This window comes from Strix uralensis, chromosome 2 (assembly GCF_047716275.1).
Source record: "Strix uralensis isolate ZFMK-TIS-50842 chromosome 2, bStrUra1, whole genome shotgun sequence".
NCBI lineage: Eukaryota > Metazoa > Chordata > Aves > Strigiformes > Strigidae > Strix > Strix uralensis.
The window spans coordinates 65199939-65220475 of record NC_133973.1 but is presented as its reverse complement, the minus strand read 5'-3'; the positions used below and the strand labels follow the sequence as shown (position 1 = coordinate 65220475).

The window sequence follows — 20537 nt, the reverse complement described above, 5'->3', positions numbered from 1 at the left end:
AATTTTAGACAGTATTCTCACCACCCAGTGAAATGCAATGCTATAACCTGCAACCTGAAGGAGAATAGCATGTGCAATATATAATGCTTTTCAAAATGATGCTCCATTTTGATCACATCTCCATTAAGTGGCATAAAAAAGAAAAAAAACAACCTCACCCTGGTACATCTCTTGGCATGAGGAAAAAAAAATACAAAGTGAAAACCTGTGAGTAGGAAAGAACTGGTGGTATTGAACCCTGGTGTGCTTTCGATCTCAGGTGTGCTCTCGATCTCAGGTGTGCTCTTTCTAGCTTATGTAAAACAAGTGGAAAATGCTATTCTGTCAGGTAACATTTTTTTGTCCACTCTGTACTCCCTTTAGCTCAGTGTAACAGTGTCAGCAAAAGACCGTGGGGAAACCATGTCTGTGATCACTGACTGCAGCTTATTGCCAGGATGCTCCTGTGAATACCAGGAAGCTTTCCTGCCTCCTAAGTTTTAGAAGATGCAGATACCATTTGATAAGTGAACTTCTCTTTCCTTGACTTTTCTATCCCCTCCCTCCCAATCACATGCTGTGCTGACCAAAATCCAGCACAAGGGGAATATGTACTGGCATTCTTTACATGTAAAAATTACACAACAGCAAAAGGAGTTTAAAATTATAGGGTGGTTGGGTTTTTTTAAAATTATATTTGTGTCCTTTTTCTTTAATATTAATTTAATAATAACATCACATTTCCATGGCTTTCATATATTTTCCCTACTACCAAGCATGAGGGCTAGCAACCTGCTGTCCTTCTAAATGAAAGTCTCACAATATCATATGAATCCAAAAAGCTGTGCTTCTAAACAAAATACTGAGAATAATAAAGAAAAATACAAAAAGAGGTATGGCAGTGTTACGAGAGAAGGTAACATTTTTCAGGGACATCAGTCTAGCACATTCTTGGATATCCGTTTATGAAGTCCAGTCGTTTAGGAAGAGCTGCTTTAGTCATATACACAAAGATGCCTTCTAACTCATCCCCTCTTCGTCCTATCAAAAGTAGCATCATATCACAGCTGTGTACATCCCTTCTGACAGATTATGGGCTGTTGGAGGTAGACCTTATCTGACTCTTAACATAATTTTCCAAATTAAATCTAGCATAAAAATGAGAAAATATGCCGTAGTAGTGACAGATGCAGCCCACTCTCACTAAGCGGTTCACCTGAATTCGATGCTCTGGGTTTAAGCCCCACAAAAACCCCTGAGCAGAAGATCGTGTTTTCTAACGTCCTGCAGGTCCCCTTACGTGGTGGTGCCTTGGACAAGTGCACTGGCTTAGAGCCCTGGCCCATTCAACATATGTGAGTACGACTTTGTTTCCACAGAGGCTGTCTGCTTTCAGCATTCACTCTAAAAGGCAGTTGTCAAATTTTGTGAGGATAAGAGGTTTTTAGCAAGAAAAAGTCCCATTCATAACGCTGCTGAAAAAATATCCTTATTTGGCCTTATACTGGATATCATGTGAATACAAGGAATGTGACCCAGGGACCTAAGAGCATACAGCAGCACAGATAAAAAATAATTTTACTTTAAAGATAACATCTGCCATTCAGTGAGTAAATAAAGAGCAATGCAATGCAGAGCAGGCATCAAGAATTCACGTGACAGTATTGTGAAACGGAGAAAATCTGTGATTACATGGGTAATAAATAAGAGAGAAAATACATAGCAAAGACAAAGAGTATTTAAATTCAAAACTTTATCTTAAGGACCATCAGCAAGTGGCCAACAAATTAGGAGAGAAATCTTGCCTAAGGTCAGAAGCTAACTTTTCAAAAAAAGGTCCCAAGTCATTAGCATGAATATGAGTTCAGTGACAGAGGAACACTAGTTTATTATCACTAACATGATACTGCTTTTACAGAAGGTAACTGGAGGTTAATACTAAATTATTTTCATCTATTTGAGAGAACACATCTCCTTCTAATACAGACTATCTTGTTCTATAGAAGGTAAATTAATACATCTACTGGGTTTGTTGCCATCAAGCTGTGCACTCTGACCTTTTCCCAGCTCATTTATTCTGACTTTCCTCCCCTCCAGCATTTCTTCAGTCACTATTTCCTTTTGAAAGGATTAAAGCCACACTATACATGTGATGTCTCTATTTTCTGTTATTTCCAAAGATACCACATAGATTCTTACCTTACATTATGTCAAACATTACCTTTTACTATTTAAAATGTTAAACCCTAGTAAAAGAATTAAGTGACAGTCTAGTTTGAGATACCACAACAAGTTACCAGTCTTGTACATGAAGAATGGATGCCTAGCCTTGTTGTAATCTTTGGGAAGATGTCTATTATTTCCATGTTTCACCCAAATAAATGAGTTTTATACTTAAGACTCACCTTAACTCATACCCCAACCCTCCTGTAACAACAGGGCTAAGTTCTCCTCCTTCATACTATCTCAGGGTCTAAGTCCATGATATTTATGTTTACTGATTTTTAAGGTGACAAGGTCCACTTGATCATTTCCTGTGCTTTACAGACTAATAACTATAGCTTGGGTTTGAACCCAGTAATTAGTATCTGGCCAAAACAGTGTTTTCTACCTGCCACATCTCAAGCCCAAAAGAGAGCAATGGGAATAGATGGATTTGCAATGTATTAAATAATGAAGAGGAAGCTACTGGAAGAAAAACTTGCTTTCCTAGCTTCCACACATGCTGGGCAGAGTCTTGGGAAGAGAAAAATGTGTGGAAGGTGGCAGGATTGAAGGGCACTGGCTTCCCAGACTGTCTTTCCATCTCCAAGTGACTCAGATGTTTTACATATGTGAAAAGTGTCTCGCACACAAGGTGCAAGACTTGCAGAGACCCTCTGTGTGCCCCCACTGGCTTAGGCTGCTGAGAGACCAGTTTCCTTCCTCCTCACCTCAGCTGCAGCATCCTGTCTCCCCAGACCTGAAAGCCAAACCCTGCCTCTGCTCTCAAAATGTTCAAGTCACCCTCCTGAATTAGGCTTGCTGTAAGCAATGAAGCAGTGAGATGCTTTTCTGTAATTGTCCTTTTTATAATTCATGTGACAGTACTATACTTAATTAAAAGCTTGCCAATCTGAAATCATTGAGGAAATGAGACAAAAAATCCTTCCAGAAATGTGTCCAGCCTTATCTCAGATGCAAAGCAAGGAGAGCACCAGACAGGGATCTGCTGCTTGCCTGGCCTCTACCACTGATTCACTGCAATGCTTTCTGCAAGTCATTTATTGTGCATCAACGTCCTCATTGATGGAGGAAAACCAGTATTTATTTCCTTTCACAGAGTTGTCCTGAGTCTTACTAACCACCACTTGTGCAAATCTTTGGATGAAAGGAATAGTAAGAGTTCTAAGCTCTTAATATATATTACTTATTGTACTTTAAAACAACTGTCATCATGCTAGGTAGGAATTAACATTCCAAAGCCCATAGGGTGGGTACCTTTTCATATACATATATATAAAAGTCATCAAGGGACCTGTCTCAGAGGAAGGCCAACTGAAAACAGGTGAGTCTGCATTCTCTCATAGAATATTTATTTAGAGCCAGAAGCCTTGGTTTTGTTTTGATTTAGTATTTTGTCAATATTGTGATTGCTATTCTGTTGCTATCTACGGCCAGTGATGAATTTTGTGATGGGAGGGAAAAAAAAAGGCTGATAACTTAAAACTTTATAATCCGGCAATTTTCTGCATGTGGAAACAGCTACAGCCGGTAGCTTTTGATGGGGCCCCATATGGATTTGCCATTGAATCCATAGGTACTCAGTCAAGCTGTTTTGATCCGGGCTTGTGAATACTCAGTGTTAGTGTTAGAGCTCATACTGAGCTACTGTGTGTACTCAGCTCTGGCCATGGGTGTTTGCTGGCCTGAATAAGCTCACTCAGGACAAGGGAGTCTTTCCAATGACACTGGTGGACTCTTTGTGTTTCTGCATCCATGCAGTCTGGTTTGCAGTAGAAATACAGGCCGGAGAAAAGGTCACACATTATTAAAATCAATAAGGCATTTTCAAGTGTTAACAGCATTGCGTGATGATTGCCTGCGAGACTCATGGCGTGTTTTGTATTTGAAACTCTCTTGGGGAAAAAAAGTACGTAAGCTGTAAAAACTGCTCAGTTTAAATGCATTCACCAGCAAGGCAAGTAGTTAATGTTTTTTGCAGTTGATACCTATTATTGGATGACATTTTGGAATTTTATTAATAAGCACAACAGATGTATTTATTACTAAAGTGATTATCTGCCATTATCGCACACAGAAATTAACACAGAAATATTAATCCCCCAGATAAATCTTGGAGTTTCCTTGCAAGCTCTTAGTAGAGAATTAAGGGTCATATTTCTTGATTTTTGAAAACATGTTTTTCCAAAAGACAAACAAAAATCCCATTGCCTTTTGAACACAGAAGCAAAAGATGTGCACTCTGTAGCACTTTAGACTTCAAACATGTATATAATTAAAGCAAGGTCCTGTACCTTCTCATCATAAAGACATGCTACGGGTGTTCAGGAGGGGCCATGTGAGTAAAGCGATGTGAAGTGACAGGAGCTAAAAAAAATTCCTGCTGGCCCAGGCTGCTGACAGCGACCTCCCTGCTGCCAAGCTCCCCAGGCTCAGCCCTTCCCTCTCAATGTGATGGTGTAGTGGCACAGGAGATGGAGAGGACATTAGCTGCAGGAGAAGCCTATATCCCCCAAACAAGGAGGAAATAAGGAGCAGATGGGGTTCCCATCACTTGCCTCTCCTCCCATCACCACTCTCTGAAGCTGGTGGCTGCATCCTGTGCTGGGAGTGAGGTGGGGAGCATGCTGCGGAGAGGGTGACTCTGCTCCCCAAGCTGTCTTCAGCTAATGCCATCCCAGTCTGGTGCCCTGGGGTGGGAACTTCTGGCACGCAAACTTTGCTACAGGACTGTTGAATGTCAGCACTTATTTCTTCATGTTTTGCAAACCACTGTGTTTCCAGGTCTCCTGGGGCAGCTGAGGAGAGCCACCGCCATGATCCCTGCACTGCTCTTGCTGGGCCTTATGGCCCTTTTCGGTGAGCCAGGGTTGGGTTTGGGTTGCTGTTGGAAGCACCCTGAGAACTGTTTGCAGAGGGACTGAGGAGAGGAGGTGTGCAGTCAGGCCTGAGGTCCCCTTTCTGCATGGCACTGTAAAACCCTGAAGGTCCTTGGCTGCCGTATGAGGCTGCTTGCTGCTGACGTGTGTCCTTTAAACCAGCACGTCTGGAGTACGGGACTGACACCAAAAGAGAGTCACAAACATTCCTCCTCTTGATTTTCCCAGCTAACCTCATCCAATCTCCCTGCCTAGTCAGTAATGGTCTCACAAACGTGACAATCTATTTGGTGGAGGCTATTCATTCCTCAGCTACTGGGGAAGCAGAGTAGTTTGCCCAGGCTGATGCAAGCACTCTCCTGAATTAATTCCTCACCAAGTTACAGAGGAATGAAGGAGGTGCTCCCTGCCAGGGTGCTCAGGTACTGCCAGACATCATCTGAGGGATCCCAGACATTGGTGAGCATTGAATGGGAAGAGCCCTCTGAAATAAATGCAGAGGCTGTGGATCCCCTCTCCCACACCAGCCTTTAGACCTAACAGGGCAGATGCCTATTCATCCAAATTGTCATTAGATTCATTTGCTTCAACCTATTAAATTAGAAAAGAACAAATTTCTGTTCTCTAGCTTTCTTTGATAATGTTACTGATGGAGAGCAGTGGCAACCATACAAACAGGTGATGTGGGTTACAGGTCTGGATGAATCCCTTGTGTTTGACTTCTATGCACTTGCAGCATGCTGTACAATACTGCTCTGAGATCTTGTGTTCAAACACTTCCATTTAATTTTTCAGGTCCATCCATGAGTTACAGTTGCTATGGCGATATAAGTGCTCTTCAAGCCCCCGCGATCTCCTGTGCAGCCGTAAGAGCCCCGGACTGTGGTAGGTATTATTCATTGCTTGGTTTGTCAACCTGTTTGTACCTGACAGAGAGATGCTTCACCTTCTGTTATTGCCAAATTAAATGTGGTGCAGCTATTCAATTAGCCAAAAGGGAGAAAGCAACACCTCCTCTCTCAAAATGACAGGTGCTGTGAAGCCTCCAGACCTGGTGGGAAGTGGGAGGACAAACTTCAGGGCTCACAGTCAGGATCCTCAGCCTCTAAGCAAAGGGAAATGGCTCAACCGCTTTCCAGTTAAAACAGCTTCTTCATCAGCCAGGACTTTAGCATCAGCATCCTCACAAAACCCTGGGGGCCTGTCTGCTTGAAAGGAAAGATGTACAGAGCCAGGTCCTGAGTGCTGGTGTGTGAGCTGAGCTGGCCAGTGGTGACCTGCCAGAGACACAGTTTGCAGGGGGAAGGTCCCAGGTGTGTAGCCATCTATCTCTGGGTGACCCGTTTTCAGAAACTTCTTCCCATTTCCCTCTTTCTTGCCTTGTGTTATTGCCCTGTGTCACTGCACAGCTGACTACATCAGGTTCATACTACTGAGAACTCCAGGGACTTTGCCACATACCTCAGATGTAGGCACCTCCAGAGCAGACACCTGACTACAGGTGTTCAAGCATGGATCTGAACCCACTTGCGTGTTTTCAAACTGTTTCAAAATTACTTTAAAAAACCCCCACCTTCCTATACACAGACTAACAACATAGCTGTTACTGCAGTTTGGCAGGTCAGTAGTAATGCATCTCTTGATTTTTTCAAATGCAATTTTAAATTTCAATTTTCCAGCTCCAGAGCTGCATTTCCAGTGGTGTGGCAGCAGAAGAGGACCACGAACATGTGGTCCCACTCCCTAGGAAGCTGCCCTCTTCCCCTCACCATCCTTGGGTACTGGCATGGCAGCTCCTCAGCCACGGTTAGAGCCGATAGGGCTGTGCTTGTTCCTCAAGTACCATTGCCCAATTTGGTGTAGCTGCATTTTTTTCAAAACTCGCGTTACTCCTTTGATACAACCACTCAAGGGGAAATTGAGGGTTTTGGACAGGAGGGTGTGTAAGTATGCCTTTTTCTACGCTGCAGGAATTGCCACGGTACAGAGGTCTGCTGAGGCAGACATTGTACGCCTGAGGAAATATGAGATCCCGATTAAGAGAGTAGCCAGAAACCTGTGCTTGGACCCGGCGCTTATTGCTGCCATCATCTCACAGGAAAGCCGTGTCGGCCTGCTCCTGGACAATGGCTGGGACCAAGAACGTCACAAGTACGGCTTGATGCAGGTACATCGGGATGATTAAGTATGAGTAACAGAACAGTAACATAGTGTATATCCCAGGGCCTTACCTTAGCAAATGACTGTTCTGTGTTTGAGATAGGACTTAAATGCATTCCCTCTACATCAAAGGTTGTGCTTAAGTGTTGTCCTGAATAAGGTCACTTCAGTGAGTCACAGCCTGGGAGTACAAAGAACAGGGGAAAGCTATAGTGGTGGTTGTGTTCAGAGGGAAACCCATTTTCTTGCTTGAATTTTCTAGCTTGGTGGGCAGCAACACCTCCCTTTTGGAGTGTGGGATAGTGAAGAACACATAAATCAGTGCTCAACTATCCTGGTTCTTTCAATTAATGAAGTACGGGCGAGACATCCTACCTGGACCTGGGACCGGCAGCTGAGAGGTACATGATGGGCTATATACTAGAAAGGGAGACACGCTGAGTGATGGGAGTGCTGTGCATTTGTTGGTGTCACTTTTAAGGGAAAAAAAGCATAAGTCTGGCAGATTTTACAGCATCTCTTACCAAAAAGAACTCCCAGAGTTTTCTAGTTTAAAAGAGGCAATCCCAAAACAGCAGACTGGCAAGAGGTCTGAATATAGATGCAGCCTCCCAGCTCAAAGCAGTGTGCGCAGGGCCTCCATGTCTCTGCCAACCAAACAAAAGCCACTGGGGAAGGCAGAAATTGAGACACTGCAACACAACAGACTTATCATGGCAGGCTGTTAAGCCATGTCAAGGAAGCCTGGGATCCAGGTTTGCTTCCAGTCCATTTTGTTTGCATGCTGATTTGTTCACCCTATGCTATTTCTTACTCTCTCATCCTTGTTCTGCCACTGCCTTTTTAGATTACACCCTTTTGTGGGACCAATGTGCTATTCCCACCTGCATTTGGAGACAGTCATGGGTTCCTTCACTATAGAAATAAGGATTTTGCAAAATCAGTTACTTTTCAACAACAATGCACAATTAGCAATTTCCCAAGCAGTTGTGTAGGCTGGTGAGACGCATGGCTCTTTTGATTAGGAATTTTTACTTTTAAATCTTTATTTTTTACTTATAATCCCATAACAACTCCTTCTTGACTCTTTCCAGGGGGAATCTGCACCTACCGTGCAAAAATGGGCAACCTCCAGGTCTATGAGGAAGACCCATGCGACAGAGACAACTACTACGTCAACAGCGTGATTAGGCGAGCCCAGTACTTTAAGAGACATGGGTTCTAGCTCATAAACCCCACCACCACCAAGCCTCTCCCCTACATAGACTATCCCAGTAGTGATTGTAGTACCCAGAGCAGTTCATTGGGTCTTCTGGCAGGACCAACGCTGGTGGCAATGGCAACGGCACCTTGCTCGCTCCAGCAAACCCCAGCTCACCACTTGCCGATGGGCGAGCTCAGCACTGCCTTCCAGGGGACCCACAGGGACAAGATACCACAAGCTTGGGGCCTTTGAAAGGCAGACAGGGACAGACCAGCAAAGTTTAAGTGTCAGGTGAGGAAGATGACTCTTCCCATTTGAAGCTGAACCCGGCGCTGTTCGACACGGGCACCAGGCACGGGCATGAAAGCAACTGTCCCTGGGAATCAGCTCTTTCCATCTCCTCCATCCACCTCCTTCCCTCTCCCTGGCCAATGGGAGGGATGAAGCCCCTGAGTTAAAGTCTTTCTTCCCCTTGATTGTGCTGGCTACAGGGCAATGAAGAGACTTCTCACCAAGCCTGTGGTCTCCACACTAGCTGTGTATTCCTGTGGCCAGTCTTGTGGGGCACAACGTAAAACATGCTTCTGTTAGTTTCCCGAGCCCTGAAGCCCACAGTCATGGTGGGGCTGGAGACAGGGTGAAAAGCAGCCTCACACAGGGGAAATCCTCTATATGGGCAGTACTGCCAGCCCCATAACAGGCATGCAAAACACGTTTCCATTAGAGAGCAGCCCTCTGAGCAAGAGCTGACCCCAAACATACCTGCCTCAGGAGACCGTATCACAACAGTAGTGTTGGTAAAAAAATACCCACAACCTTTCCTGCTTTAGCTTTGGCACCTTTATGCTGGGTTTCCTCCAAGTTTAAAAGCGTTTCAGCATCTGTCCCTCTGCCAGGAATCCCAACTTCTAATTAGGAGTGAATTAGCTCTGGGTTTATAAGCTCTGATTGAAAGTGTTCTTCAATGTGGATGGGTCTGGGTGCAAAATTAGGTTTACTAAGAATAATACTGAGAACAAGAGAGAAAATAAAGATTAATGTTGAATCCTAATGTTGAATCCCTTTTTTTTTTTTTCCATGGGCCCTGGTGGGTAACAGTCTGTGACTTGAGTAAATAACCCAATTTGGTACTCTTGGAATGGGTCTAAAACTCAGTTTGAGAACAGAGAGAGGAATATGCTGTCACAGACTGGGGTGGGTGAGAAGAGCCAGCGCTTGGGCAGGGCATGAGGCAGCCCAAACCCAGCCACTGCCCCCAAATCTGTGACCAGGGAAATAAGGACGTTCATGTTTAGCCTTTTGAATAACCATTTTGGAAGAATCAGGGCACCTTTCTGTCAGCTCTCACCATCACCAATGCAGAAGCAACATGCCGGGCAGGGTCAACACAGACAGCATGAAAGCTGGTTTGGAGACAGCTTTTGGAAATGGAGCAGTTTTAATGCTGTGATCCTCATCTTGACAGTCACTCATCTGCTTACTGTTGCAGCAAGGACTGTGCATGATTAATGTATTTGCAAACAAACTCGTTTTATCATCTCTGGAGACCAGAGGGAGCTCTAGGACCTCTAAGGTTACTGATTTTTTTTTTTAAGACTACAGAAAACAGTTTCATGTTGAACAACCGCAGGTATTAAACTGTGTATTATTTAGCCTTTAGTGAATTCTGCCATATATTAAGATAACTTCAGTAAAATCATTACTTTGTAATACAAACTTATGAAACATATCACGTGGTTTGATCCCCTCTACTTGAAATAGCTTATGTAAGATTCATAGGTTGAAGTCGTTGGAGAATTATGTTATATAAACCTCTATGTTATACAAACCTCTTATGTAAAACCCATGAATGCATTTTTGGTAGATCAGTATAAACTTCAAATGGGGCAGGGAATCTCATTGCTGCCTATGAATATAATGTTGTTTTTTGAGTTTGGGGGGTGAACAAGAGTGGAGCTTTCTTTGGTTCCCTTCATGTCACCCTTAGTTGCTGCCAGCAGGCTCCCTGTCACCACTACTGGTGTTGCCATTCCTGCAGATTTGTGAGCAGCTCAGGAGTCCAATTTCTGCACGCGTTACCTATGAAGCTGCTGCTTCATGTTATGGTAGCAACACCCAAGGGCCTGCAGACCTGCCTGCTGGCTTGTACAGCACTGCCACAAAGCATTATTTATTTTTTAAGTCTATTTAAAAATCCTGATTACAGGTATTCCATATTTTGTTGCAAATATTATTTCAGGGTATCAGCACTTTGCAGTAAATAAGGAAAATCTCTGCAGCATTTGGAGGTTTATCTTTATCATAGCACTGTGTATGAAGCACTTGGAGTAATTCTCCTCTCAGCTGTTCAGCTGTCAGCAGCTGTGAGGCTCACCTGCAGTGTTTGGGTGCGTCACACCAACAAAAACATGCTCAGGAGGATCACAACTCAAATGGAAGGTACAGCCTATAGGAAACAAAGAATTAGACTTGCTTTTTTCTCCAGAAAAGAGAACACAGTTTTGATTTTCTAATATGCAAAAGAAATGGAGGGCAATGACACATGTCCTTCCCTTCCCCTTGAGGGTAAGGCAAGTAGCGCTGAGTTTGGCAGAGGTTTGTGTCAGATACTTCCTTTCAGGGTAATGAAGCAATGCAATATTCACTGGGCATAGAACAAACAAGACCAACATGTAAAAGTATCTGTATGTCATACTGTTGTAGAGCAGGGAAATGCAGTAGGTGTTGTTTAAGGACTTTTCCAGACCAACATCGCTGCATCAGAATCTGCAGTCAGCAAATTGAAAAGACAACAAATTACAGACAGGGAAGCAAAATCTCCTCTGCTTTGGTTTCACAACAGATGTCAGTATTAGGAAGCATATTTAAATGTGCTTCTTACAATAAACAGCAAATGTGAGGTGGTAAGTTTTCTCTCTCATCCCCTTGTTAAGCTGCAGGTAGTATGGGCCGATCCCTCCATGGCTCAGACAGGGATCTGTCTAAAGTCTGGGGCTGCAATGGCTGGCTTTTATAGACACCAGGCAGAGGGAGCAATTAAACAACCTGTTTCAGCAGTAACTGAAGCAGTAGGAAGCCACTGCCAAAAGCAAGTCCCCGTGGGCCAGAGCTGTAAGCCTCATGGGCAAACAGATTGCTCTGGTGACTGACTTTGAACACTGAAGTTGGATCAGTTTGAGCCACATGTCCATGTCACTCTCACCAAGGCATGCAGAAAACAAAGGGAAATGCCACCACAGCAATGCAGTGCTGAATCACTGTGTTTGTTCTGCTTTGTTACTCATTGAAAAAGTGGTCTGGGATTTCCTAGCCAGCAACCTGTTCCCAGAACAGTGCTTCTCTTGTGGTTGCCTTAGGCACACTCAGGACCACACCCCAAAATACTACTCTCATTTTATGGGGTTTTCTTCCTGATAAGAGCAACTTCAAGTCCAGAAAGGGCAACACTGGCTTTCCCTTTAAACTGGCGATGTTAGATGACTGTGAGAAACACCACGGGGGTCATACTGGTTGTCAGTCACCCCCGAAGTCTGCCTCCAGCAGCAGCAGTAGGAGATGCTGCCTGGGGAGGACACATGAGCTTGGCTGCTTTCTGCAGTCCATTTCCCTTGCACAGGCCCAGCTGTTTAACAGCGGTGGCAGGAGGCACGTCCACCCTTTGTATGGCACTGCTGTTCATTAATCCATCCAGTTGCTTTGGGAATGTGCTGGTGCTGTCGGCCTCCACGGCCTCCTGGGTAGCAAGGCCATGGCCATAGATTCCTTGATAATGCTAGGTTGAATCTTTATAAAAGCGTTTTTGAAGACCCAGCTATACTTCACCCACTGGACTTAATCCACATACTCACTGACACTGTCCCAGAAGACCATCAGGGACCAAGGCAGGACTGCTCCTTATGGGAGCTGGGCTGACCCTCTCCCAGCTGACCAGGCTTATCCGTCACCTCAGTCACTGTTGTCTCAGGTTGCCATTTGGCACCAGGCATTCTGGTTCTCCTGGCCTGTTTTTGAAGCCGCTAGCAACAGTCCAGAAGCACTTTTAAGTTTGCCCTCGCTTCATTGCTTAATATCGTACGTGCTAAACTCTTGACACTGTATTCTGTCTATTTTGTCTTTCTGATTTATTGTGATCATGATGTTCATTTCCCTCCTGATTTTTTCAGAGGTAAACTGAATGTCAGCCATGTCCACCATGTAGATCACATCAGTTCAGATTGAGTAGTCCTCTGCATCTCTCAGCTTTCCCCTGCTTCTAGTTGAAATGCTCCTCTACAACCTCTTTAATTTCCAGTGCCACAGCCTGGCTGTGTTACAGCCCAGGTGCAGCCCACCCCTTCTAGGCTGCTCCCCTCGTCCATGAAGTTTTGCCAGTTCCTGACATGCCTCATCTACAAGCCCCTCCATTTCCCCACGCAGCCACAGTGCAGTCTTGGGACAAAGGATTCGCCCCAGTGTGGGAGCTCCAGGCACTCAGAGCATCCTGCCTCCCTGCCACAGGCTGGGTAACCTCCCACAGCTTAAATGCTTAATTGCTTTGGGAAGCTTATATCAGCCTAGTTTCTTCCCTGAAGAAATAATTAGGATCACTCATTTCTTACTCTACCCTTATTAAGCTAATTAGCAATAGAGGAGAAATGCTCAAGAGCATGAAAAAACCTACACAGTGAGAATGCAGCTGACCTGAGACTCTCTAGTGCCTTCACCCCACCAGCTGCCCTGCTGCAGCCCTCAGCCTTCCAGAAACATTTACAACTGGAAAGGTTTCTTGTTGCAAGGCAGGTGAAGAGAAAATTGGTCCCGTTTCTATCCTTTAAATCAGGTTTTATTTTATGAATTTCCTGCCTATCCAGCCACACCTCAGTTGATTCAGATCAAGGAACTGACAAAGTTCAGGAGGGTTTTGTCCTGCCAGACACAGGAGAGAACATAAAGAGTGAGTCACTGGTACTGGATCTGATCCAGTGCCCTGCAGTCTGGCTTCTGGGTAAACCCAGAATTGTCTCTTATGTGTGACTGCTGTGATCAATGAAGAGTTGCCTACTGATAGTTCACAAATACTATTTATTGACTGGATCGTCGTGGCCCTGTCTATATGTACTATAGGTAGGTGTTGTGCGCTTACCACATACTTGAGCTATTTCAGTAGCAGGACTGTTGGATTGTTCTATATGGAGGCTGAAGGGCTGACTGGGCTGTTGTGGCCACAGGCTGATGGCAAATAGTTCAGGGTCTTGCTGGTGGCCAGCTATTAGTAGTATCCCTCGGGGACTGATCCTGCAGCCAGTACTGTTTAGTGTCCTCAGCACCAGCGTGGGCTAGGGACAGAGAGCTCTTCCAGCAAGTTCACAGGTTCTTGGTGGAACAGAACTGCTGGTCAGAGGAATGTGGACAGGCTGGACAGGACTCTCATAAAATTAAACTACAGGTGCTACCAAGTCCCACACCTGAGACAGAAAAGCCCCAGGCACCAGTACAGGCTGGGCACCAGCTAGTTTCAAAGCAGCTCTGCAGAGAAAGCCCTGGGGGTCCTGGTGGACTACAAGCTGACCACAAGTGGTTAATGCACCCTTGCAGCAAAGGTGGCCAACATCATCCTGGGCTGCGTTAGGAAAAGCAGGTCCAGAGGGGTGATCCTTCCCATCTACTTGGCACTTCTGTTGAGTTTTGGGTTCCCCAGGATAAAACAGACCCTAACATGCTGTAGGCCAGTGCAGGCCACCAAGCTGAAGCACAAGTTATACAAGCAGAGGCCGAGGGACCTAGGTCTGCTCAGCCTGGAAAAGACAAGGCTTTTGGGGGACATTTTCATCTACCTCTGTGGAGCTTATAGAGAAGATAGAGTCAGACTTTCCTTGCACAGAAAGAGGGTCAGAGACAACAGTCACATGTTGCAACAGGGCAACAATTTGGACTTGATAAAAGAAAAGGAGTTTTTCACAAAAAATAGTGGGTGATTAAGCACTGTACCAGGTTGCACAGAGAGGCTGGGGAATCTTCATCCTTGGAAGTGTTCATAACAAGACAGGGCAAGGACTTGAGAAACTTGATCTACCTTCAAAGTTAACACTGCTTTGAGCAAGAGGTTGGACTAGAGACCTCCCAAGGTCCTCTCCAACCTTGGTCACTCTGTGCTTTTGTGGCTCTGTGAAGATGCTGCCAGAGGGGAGAATGGAAAATGTAAATGTAATCTTCTCGGCACACATAGTGAGAGACAATGAAGGAGCCACTCAAACAGATACTGCACAGTTTGTGGCACAGAGGAGCTCCCCATGTTGGCTCTGGAAGCACCAATATGGTTTATGCATCAGTCATTTAAGGGATGGACAAGGGACTGTCAGCAAAACAGTGATGCCAACACTACAGGCATAATGGGCCTGGACCGAAACAGCTCACCTAGCATATTAAGTGGCACTTCGGCATCTTTAGCCCTTCTCCCCACATAGCTGGGCTTTGCTTTTAGAGGTAAAGAAGGAACATTTTAAGAAGGTTGTTTTGGGTCACCTCATTCCTCCGATTGCAGACTACTGGGGAGAATAAACTGCGGGGACAGAGGAGAGCAGAGCAGCTGGAAAAGTCAGCACTGCAGTCCCACCACAGAAGCATGAGCCCTGTGGGAGAGGTGACATTGTGGACCCTGAGCATGTTCTTGGAGAAGACAGGTTCAGCTAATCTGGTGACAACAGCAACTGGTTAATAACTAATTTGGTGTTATTTGCCTTGCTCCAAATAAAAGTGGGGGGAAATCCCCACTCCACTATTCATTATCAGCTTCTCCTTCTGTAAGATTTCCAAGAGATAATGTTAAAATATCAATCTTCTTGAGCAAATATGCCAGGTCCATGAGACACTCCTTTGTCCAGGTATTAACTAATGAAGGTAAACCTGGGGGAGCAGTGTGCTGCTCCTTTCATCACAGCAGCCTTGTGCAGTGGCTGCATCTTGTGAAGACACTGTCAGAGGTGGGACAAGACCCCATGCATCCACACCATTGAAGGAAACAGTGTTTGCAAAGGAGGACATCGGCAGAACAAGTCAGTCCCATCACTAATAAAGCTGTGCCCAACAAGCCCTCCTGCACTTTGCTTTCTGTCCCCTATGCATCCTTTGGAGACTGACCACAGACTCCAAAGACATCAGCCAGACTCCCCCATCCACTGTGGGCAGTACTTTTCCCCTCCTGCGGTATTTTTGGCATGTGAGGTGATGGGAAAAGGGTTGTGAGAGTGCAGAAATGTGGCTGGGGAGTGTAGGGACAGAGACGTCTCTCAAGGGGAGGCAAGGAGCTCGGTGGATGGAGGCAAGGCGCTCCAAGAATCTCTGATTTGGGCAACTGCAGGCAAATAACCCCTCGATAACATGACACTGGTATCCTTAGCATTGGTGTCTATCCCCAGGTGGCAAAAGCCATTTCAGTGATTGGAAACACCTGGCTCATTACAATCCTTCTACTTGCAAGCAGATGTATGCCAGAAACCTCTCCCTCTCACAGCAGAGAAAAATGTTGAGGCAAAGGGTTGTCTGAATCATTTCAGAGATGCGTTGGGGTTGTTGAAAACTATTATGGAAAAAAAAAGCTGAAACGACAAGGTGTCATTATTTTTTTCCGCTGACAAGCAATATTGGCAAAGCACACTGTCATGGGAACATCCCCCTAGGCAGGGGCAGATGGGCCACCAGCGTGGACATGGCCAGTCTCTCAGGAGAATGCTAGCCCAGGTGGTAGTGCTGCATGCCCCTCTGTGCCACATAGCCAACAGCCCAGGTTCAGTCCCAGCCCTCTTTTCTTGAGCAGTAGTGACACAGTCCAGGATGCTGGGATGGGACTGAAGCAAACACCTGCAGATGAGCTGGATTCTGGGTCTTACCATAGCTCCCTCCAGGAATAGGGTGTGAAATATAAGATGTAGGTGGAGACACGCACAGAAAAAAATCAAGTGGTTTTTTTTCCCTTTGGAAACCTGGGAAATGCCACTCCCAAGAATACTTGCCATGATGCCAATGTCTGTAGCACAACAGGTTCTGTCTACATGACAAAAAAATGCTGTTAAGTCTCACAAAACCACAGCCCAATACATTTCATCACAGTGTCAGATTACCACTAAACGGAAGGTAGCTTTCCTTATATATTAAACTTCCCCAAACCTCAGTCCTCTGCCAGAAGCTGAGCTGCAGACAAGAAGGTAAGATATCACCACTCAGGGGAGGAGCTCTTTTTATTTCCTTCAGCAATACCATCTCCTTGGTGGCCAAGAGGCTGCAGCTTTTTGCTGTGTGAGATTTCTGCTTGAATAAGGATACCGAGATTTGTCCTATAGTTCTCAATTTAGGTCACCTATATTTAGATGGCTCTCATCCATACGTGAGCCTATCTTCCTAGGCTCCCTTCACAGCCCGTGAGGGGAAATGGGTGCTCCCAGAGTACTACTCACCCTGAAGTAGGTAGCCACAATGATTTAGCCAGCTTGCATCTTGAAAGTGCCAATTTCTGAGTATAAAGAAAGTCTCAGGAGACTCAGGCAAAGCTGTCCAGGTGTGGCAAAGGCGGTTTGTATGCAGAGTATGGACAGGGAATTAGAGTGTTCGTAGTGGGAGTGCAATAGCACAGGGCACTGAACATTACTAGTTTTATTTTTTCTGAATTAAATATTGGGGTTTGAGATTTGGAAGAAGTTACCAAGATGTTGTAGAAGATGCAGGTTTGAAACACCAGCAGAAGTGAGAGGTCACAAGTCTCTTGAAAATAGCTGCAGCCTCACTTGGCTAGAGCAGGAGAGCTGCCTTTGGGGTCTCTCATAAAAAGAGATACAACTCCATTTGTCTATTGCTTTGCCTACCCAACCAGGAGAAATACCCCATCAGCTCAGGAAGAGTTTCTTTGTGTTTATTCGGCAAGCAGTGAGACATATTCATGTCTTCATGTGTGCCAATGCTGACCAACTGATTTTCAGGCTGTTCTGTGTGCTCAGGAAGAACCACGCCATGTACTCGATGCTCATGCTGCTGGGCCTCGCTGCCCTCCTGGGTAAGTCTGGTGGCCCTTGCTGCCTTGCCCCAAGCAGCCAGGGACATGTTCCCCAGGCCGGGAAGCAGGAGACATTGATGCACCTCCTCACCCCACTTCCCAGAATCTCGGTTACCATTAAACTCTGTTGGAGGGGAGAGTGCTTGAGCCCCCTTGGGAGTCTTACAGAAGGAGGGGTGGCCTCTGAGGGATGGGTGGATGCAGGGTGCAAGGCGCAGGGCAGGACCTCACCTCCTCTCCATCACAAGGAGTGACAGAGGTAGCCCCACGCAGCTCCTGCGCCCTGCAGCCTGTCCTCTCTGGGGTGCATCCTCTCCTTGGGTTTTACATGCAATTACAAAAGGTTTTTACTGCTTGAGCATGTCGCCTCTGCAGGTGCCTCCGAGGGCCGCACGGATTGCTATGGCAGTGTAGACAGAATTAAAACCCCTGGGGCTTCATGCAAAACTGCAAAGTCAGAAGGTTTACCCTACTGTGGTGAGTATCCCTCTTCAGCCAGATGCCTCCATTTCTCCATGGCACAATAATCCCAAATCCTTCACATTTCCAAAGTGCTGAATACGCACTAGCTGCTGAGCCTGCACAATATCCCTGTAGGTGATCATCTACCTCCTCCCAAAGGTGAGGTAAACAAAATTTTGAGGTAATTCTGTCTGTATTAGAAGGAGAGAAGTGAGACACAATTATGAGTTTTAAAACTCAGTTATTAAGCAAATATCTTTACTTTTGATTTTAATTACAGGAGTTAGTGCTTCAGAAAAGATTGCTGAACGGGACCTAATAGCTATGAATCAATATAAAACACTCATTAAGAAAGTTGGTGAAAAACTGTGCGTGGAACCAGCCGTGATCGCTGGCATCATCTCCCGGGAATCTCATGCCGGCAAAATACTGAAGAATGGCTGGGGTGACAATGGCAATGGATTTGGTTTAATGCAGGTATTTGCTGATACTCCACTAAAACCTGATAAACAACATATAAATAAAGGTAAGCCTCCTAAACATATCATCCATTACAGCAGGGAAATGTCTTCTTTTTGTTGTCTTGGTATTCCTAGGTTGACAAAAAATCACATACACCTGTGGGACGATGGAACAGCGAAACTCATCTTATCCAGGGCACAAACATACTTATCACGATGATAAAGAGAATACAGGGAAAATTCCCACGCTGGACAAGGGATCAACAGCTGAAAGGTAAGGTACAGGCCACAGGTTTTGTCCAGGGGAGAAGAAAAACTTTAGGACAAAAACATACTGAATTAGTTCCCATGCTCCTCAAAACCCATGTTTCTAACAGACTGTTGCTTAGCTTTTCACCCCTTTTTTACTTCACCAGCAAAAGACAAGCGTTGTCAGTTCTGTGTAGTTTCTGCCTTTCCTTAGTATAGCAGTCTTGCTGAATTTCCACCATCATGTGGCAAATATTTATACACTTGAAATCTAGTCTATGTAAAAGCTGACTTTTCCTTATCTGGCCATGAGGAGTCTTCTACAGCCATTCAGGTTAACACATAGCTCCATGAATGGGACCAGCAGTTCACTCCATATCTCTGTTGACAAAGAAGATGAGGTGTTTGCTCTCAGGGAATTGCAAAACTGTGCTGTGCAATGTGGAAAAGCTGCCTCCTTCAAAGCAGGCTACACCCTGCAACCCCCTTGGACTGCTGGGATGCCACAGCAGGCTCATTTCAGAGACACCTCTGATACCTCTGCTTTTCAGCACGGCAGATGGAGTAGCATGTAGACAGCTGCAAGACAAAGATAATGCAATGTATGAGTGTGTTTTAACTCTTTTAAAAGCAGTTATTTTTAAGGGTGAGAAGTTACAAGGATGTTGAATATGATATGACATGACATGACATGACATGACATGACATGACATGTTATCCCATTCTATTCTATTCTATTCTGAACAAGCCCCATGTAAATGAAGGGCTTGTGCTGGGCCAGGTAAACGGTACAAGTTCATCAAGCGGCAAATATCTGTGAACACAAAACCTCAGGTATCTTTCTGATGTTTTGGTGGATTCAGGAATAACTAAGCTGCTTGCAGACCCCCACGTAAGTCAGAGAAGATCTGATAACGCTGCCTACTCTCCTTCCAAAGTCCTGATAAGTGAAAGCTTTCAAAACCAGTAAAAGCAGAACACATCAGGATGGAAATTTTCCCTATTTTTTTTTAAGTCTGTATGAGTTCTTTTGATGTTTCATTTCAGGTGGGATTTCTGCTTACAATGCTGGTACTAAGAATGTCCGAAGCTATGACAGAATGGACATTGGCACCACCCATGATGACTACTCCAATGATGTGGTTGCACGAGCCCAGTATTACCTGAAACACGGCTACTAGACTCAGTAATCTCTACTGAGTAACTTTCTTACCATCACCTTCATGACACCCCTGAGGGAGACAAGACACAGGGCAGCTGTACCCTGCAAACCCATACAGGTGCAAATGTACAGGAATGATTTACATGAATAAGCATTTGCAGAATAAAGCCCTGAATTTTTAAAACAATATTCAGTAAGACACCGGTCAGGTAGTTTCTTTACAAGCAATATGGTTTGGATTTTACAAAAGGAATATTACCAAAATCTTAATATTTTTTCTGCTATCTACATATTTCTCTGAGTTATGAGGACTATCTTGTTTTGCTATTGGTAATTTGCTGCCTTCCAGATCTTAAAACACATTTCTGGCAAAATCTGTCATTCTCTTAAGAAATCAAAAAGCAAAATACTTCCTTGGGTATTAGCTTCATGATTTATTTTTTCAAAGCTGCTTGATATTTACATTATGCTGTGGAGTAGTCATTTTTTTCTGAATGGTAATTTTTCATATAAATGCATAGAATAGAGAGAGATGTTTTCAGTCATACAGAAATAAGCAAACAGAAATTGAATAAAAGTGTTAGCAAATGAAGCAGGACTCCAGTGTACTCATATTGTCATGTCTGTTAGCAAAGTTTGGATAAGTACAATGTTAATTTTAGGCAGATAGAGAAACTGAGAAGGGAAAAGGATGAAATACATCTTTTCCCTCTCTGCTGCTTGTAGAGTGACACTT

At 44.8% G+C, this 20537-nt stretch overlaps 2 protein-coding genes across 3 annotated transcripts; both read left to right on the top strand.

Annotated features, from left to right (window-relative positions):
• Positions 1 to 389: 389 nt before the first annotated feature.
• LOC141939388 (lysozyme G-like) lies at positions 390 to 9422 on the top strand. Of its 2 annotated transcripts, XM_074859035.1 has the most exons (6): positions 390 to 3526; positions 4987 to 5061; positions 5877 to 5966; positions 7052 to 7248; positions 7504 to 7642; positions 8336 to 9422. In XM_074859035.1, the coding sequence occupies exons 2-6, from the start codon at positions 5019 to 5021 to the stop codon at positions 8464 to 8466; spliced, it is 600 nt and encodes a 199-aa protein (XP_074715136.1). In that variant the 5' UTR covers positions 390 to 3526; positions 4987 to 5018; the 3' UTR covers positions 8467 to 9422. The 2 variants fall into 2 exon arrangements, with proteins under 2 accessions (XP_074715136.1, XP_074715135.1); XM_074859034.1 differs by lacking the exon at positions 390 to 3526 and having other exon boundaries at positions 4456 to 5061.
• Positions 9423 to 16612: 7190 nt separating this feature from the next.
• Positions 16613 to 20393, top strand: LOC141940185 (lysozyme g-like). The gene is made up of 6 exons (XM_074860958.1): positions 16613 to 16625; positions 17394 to 17467; positions 17843 to 17944; positions 18210 to 18406; positions 18526 to 18664; positions 19687 to 20393. Exons 2-6 carry the CDS (start codon positions 17425 to 17427, stop codon positions 19818 to 19820), a joined length of 615 nt encoding a protein of 204 aa, XP_074717059.1. The 5' UTR covers positions 16613 to 16625; positions 17394 to 17424; the 3' UTR covers positions 19821 to 20393.
• Positions 20394 to 20537: the final 144 nt, after the last annotated feature.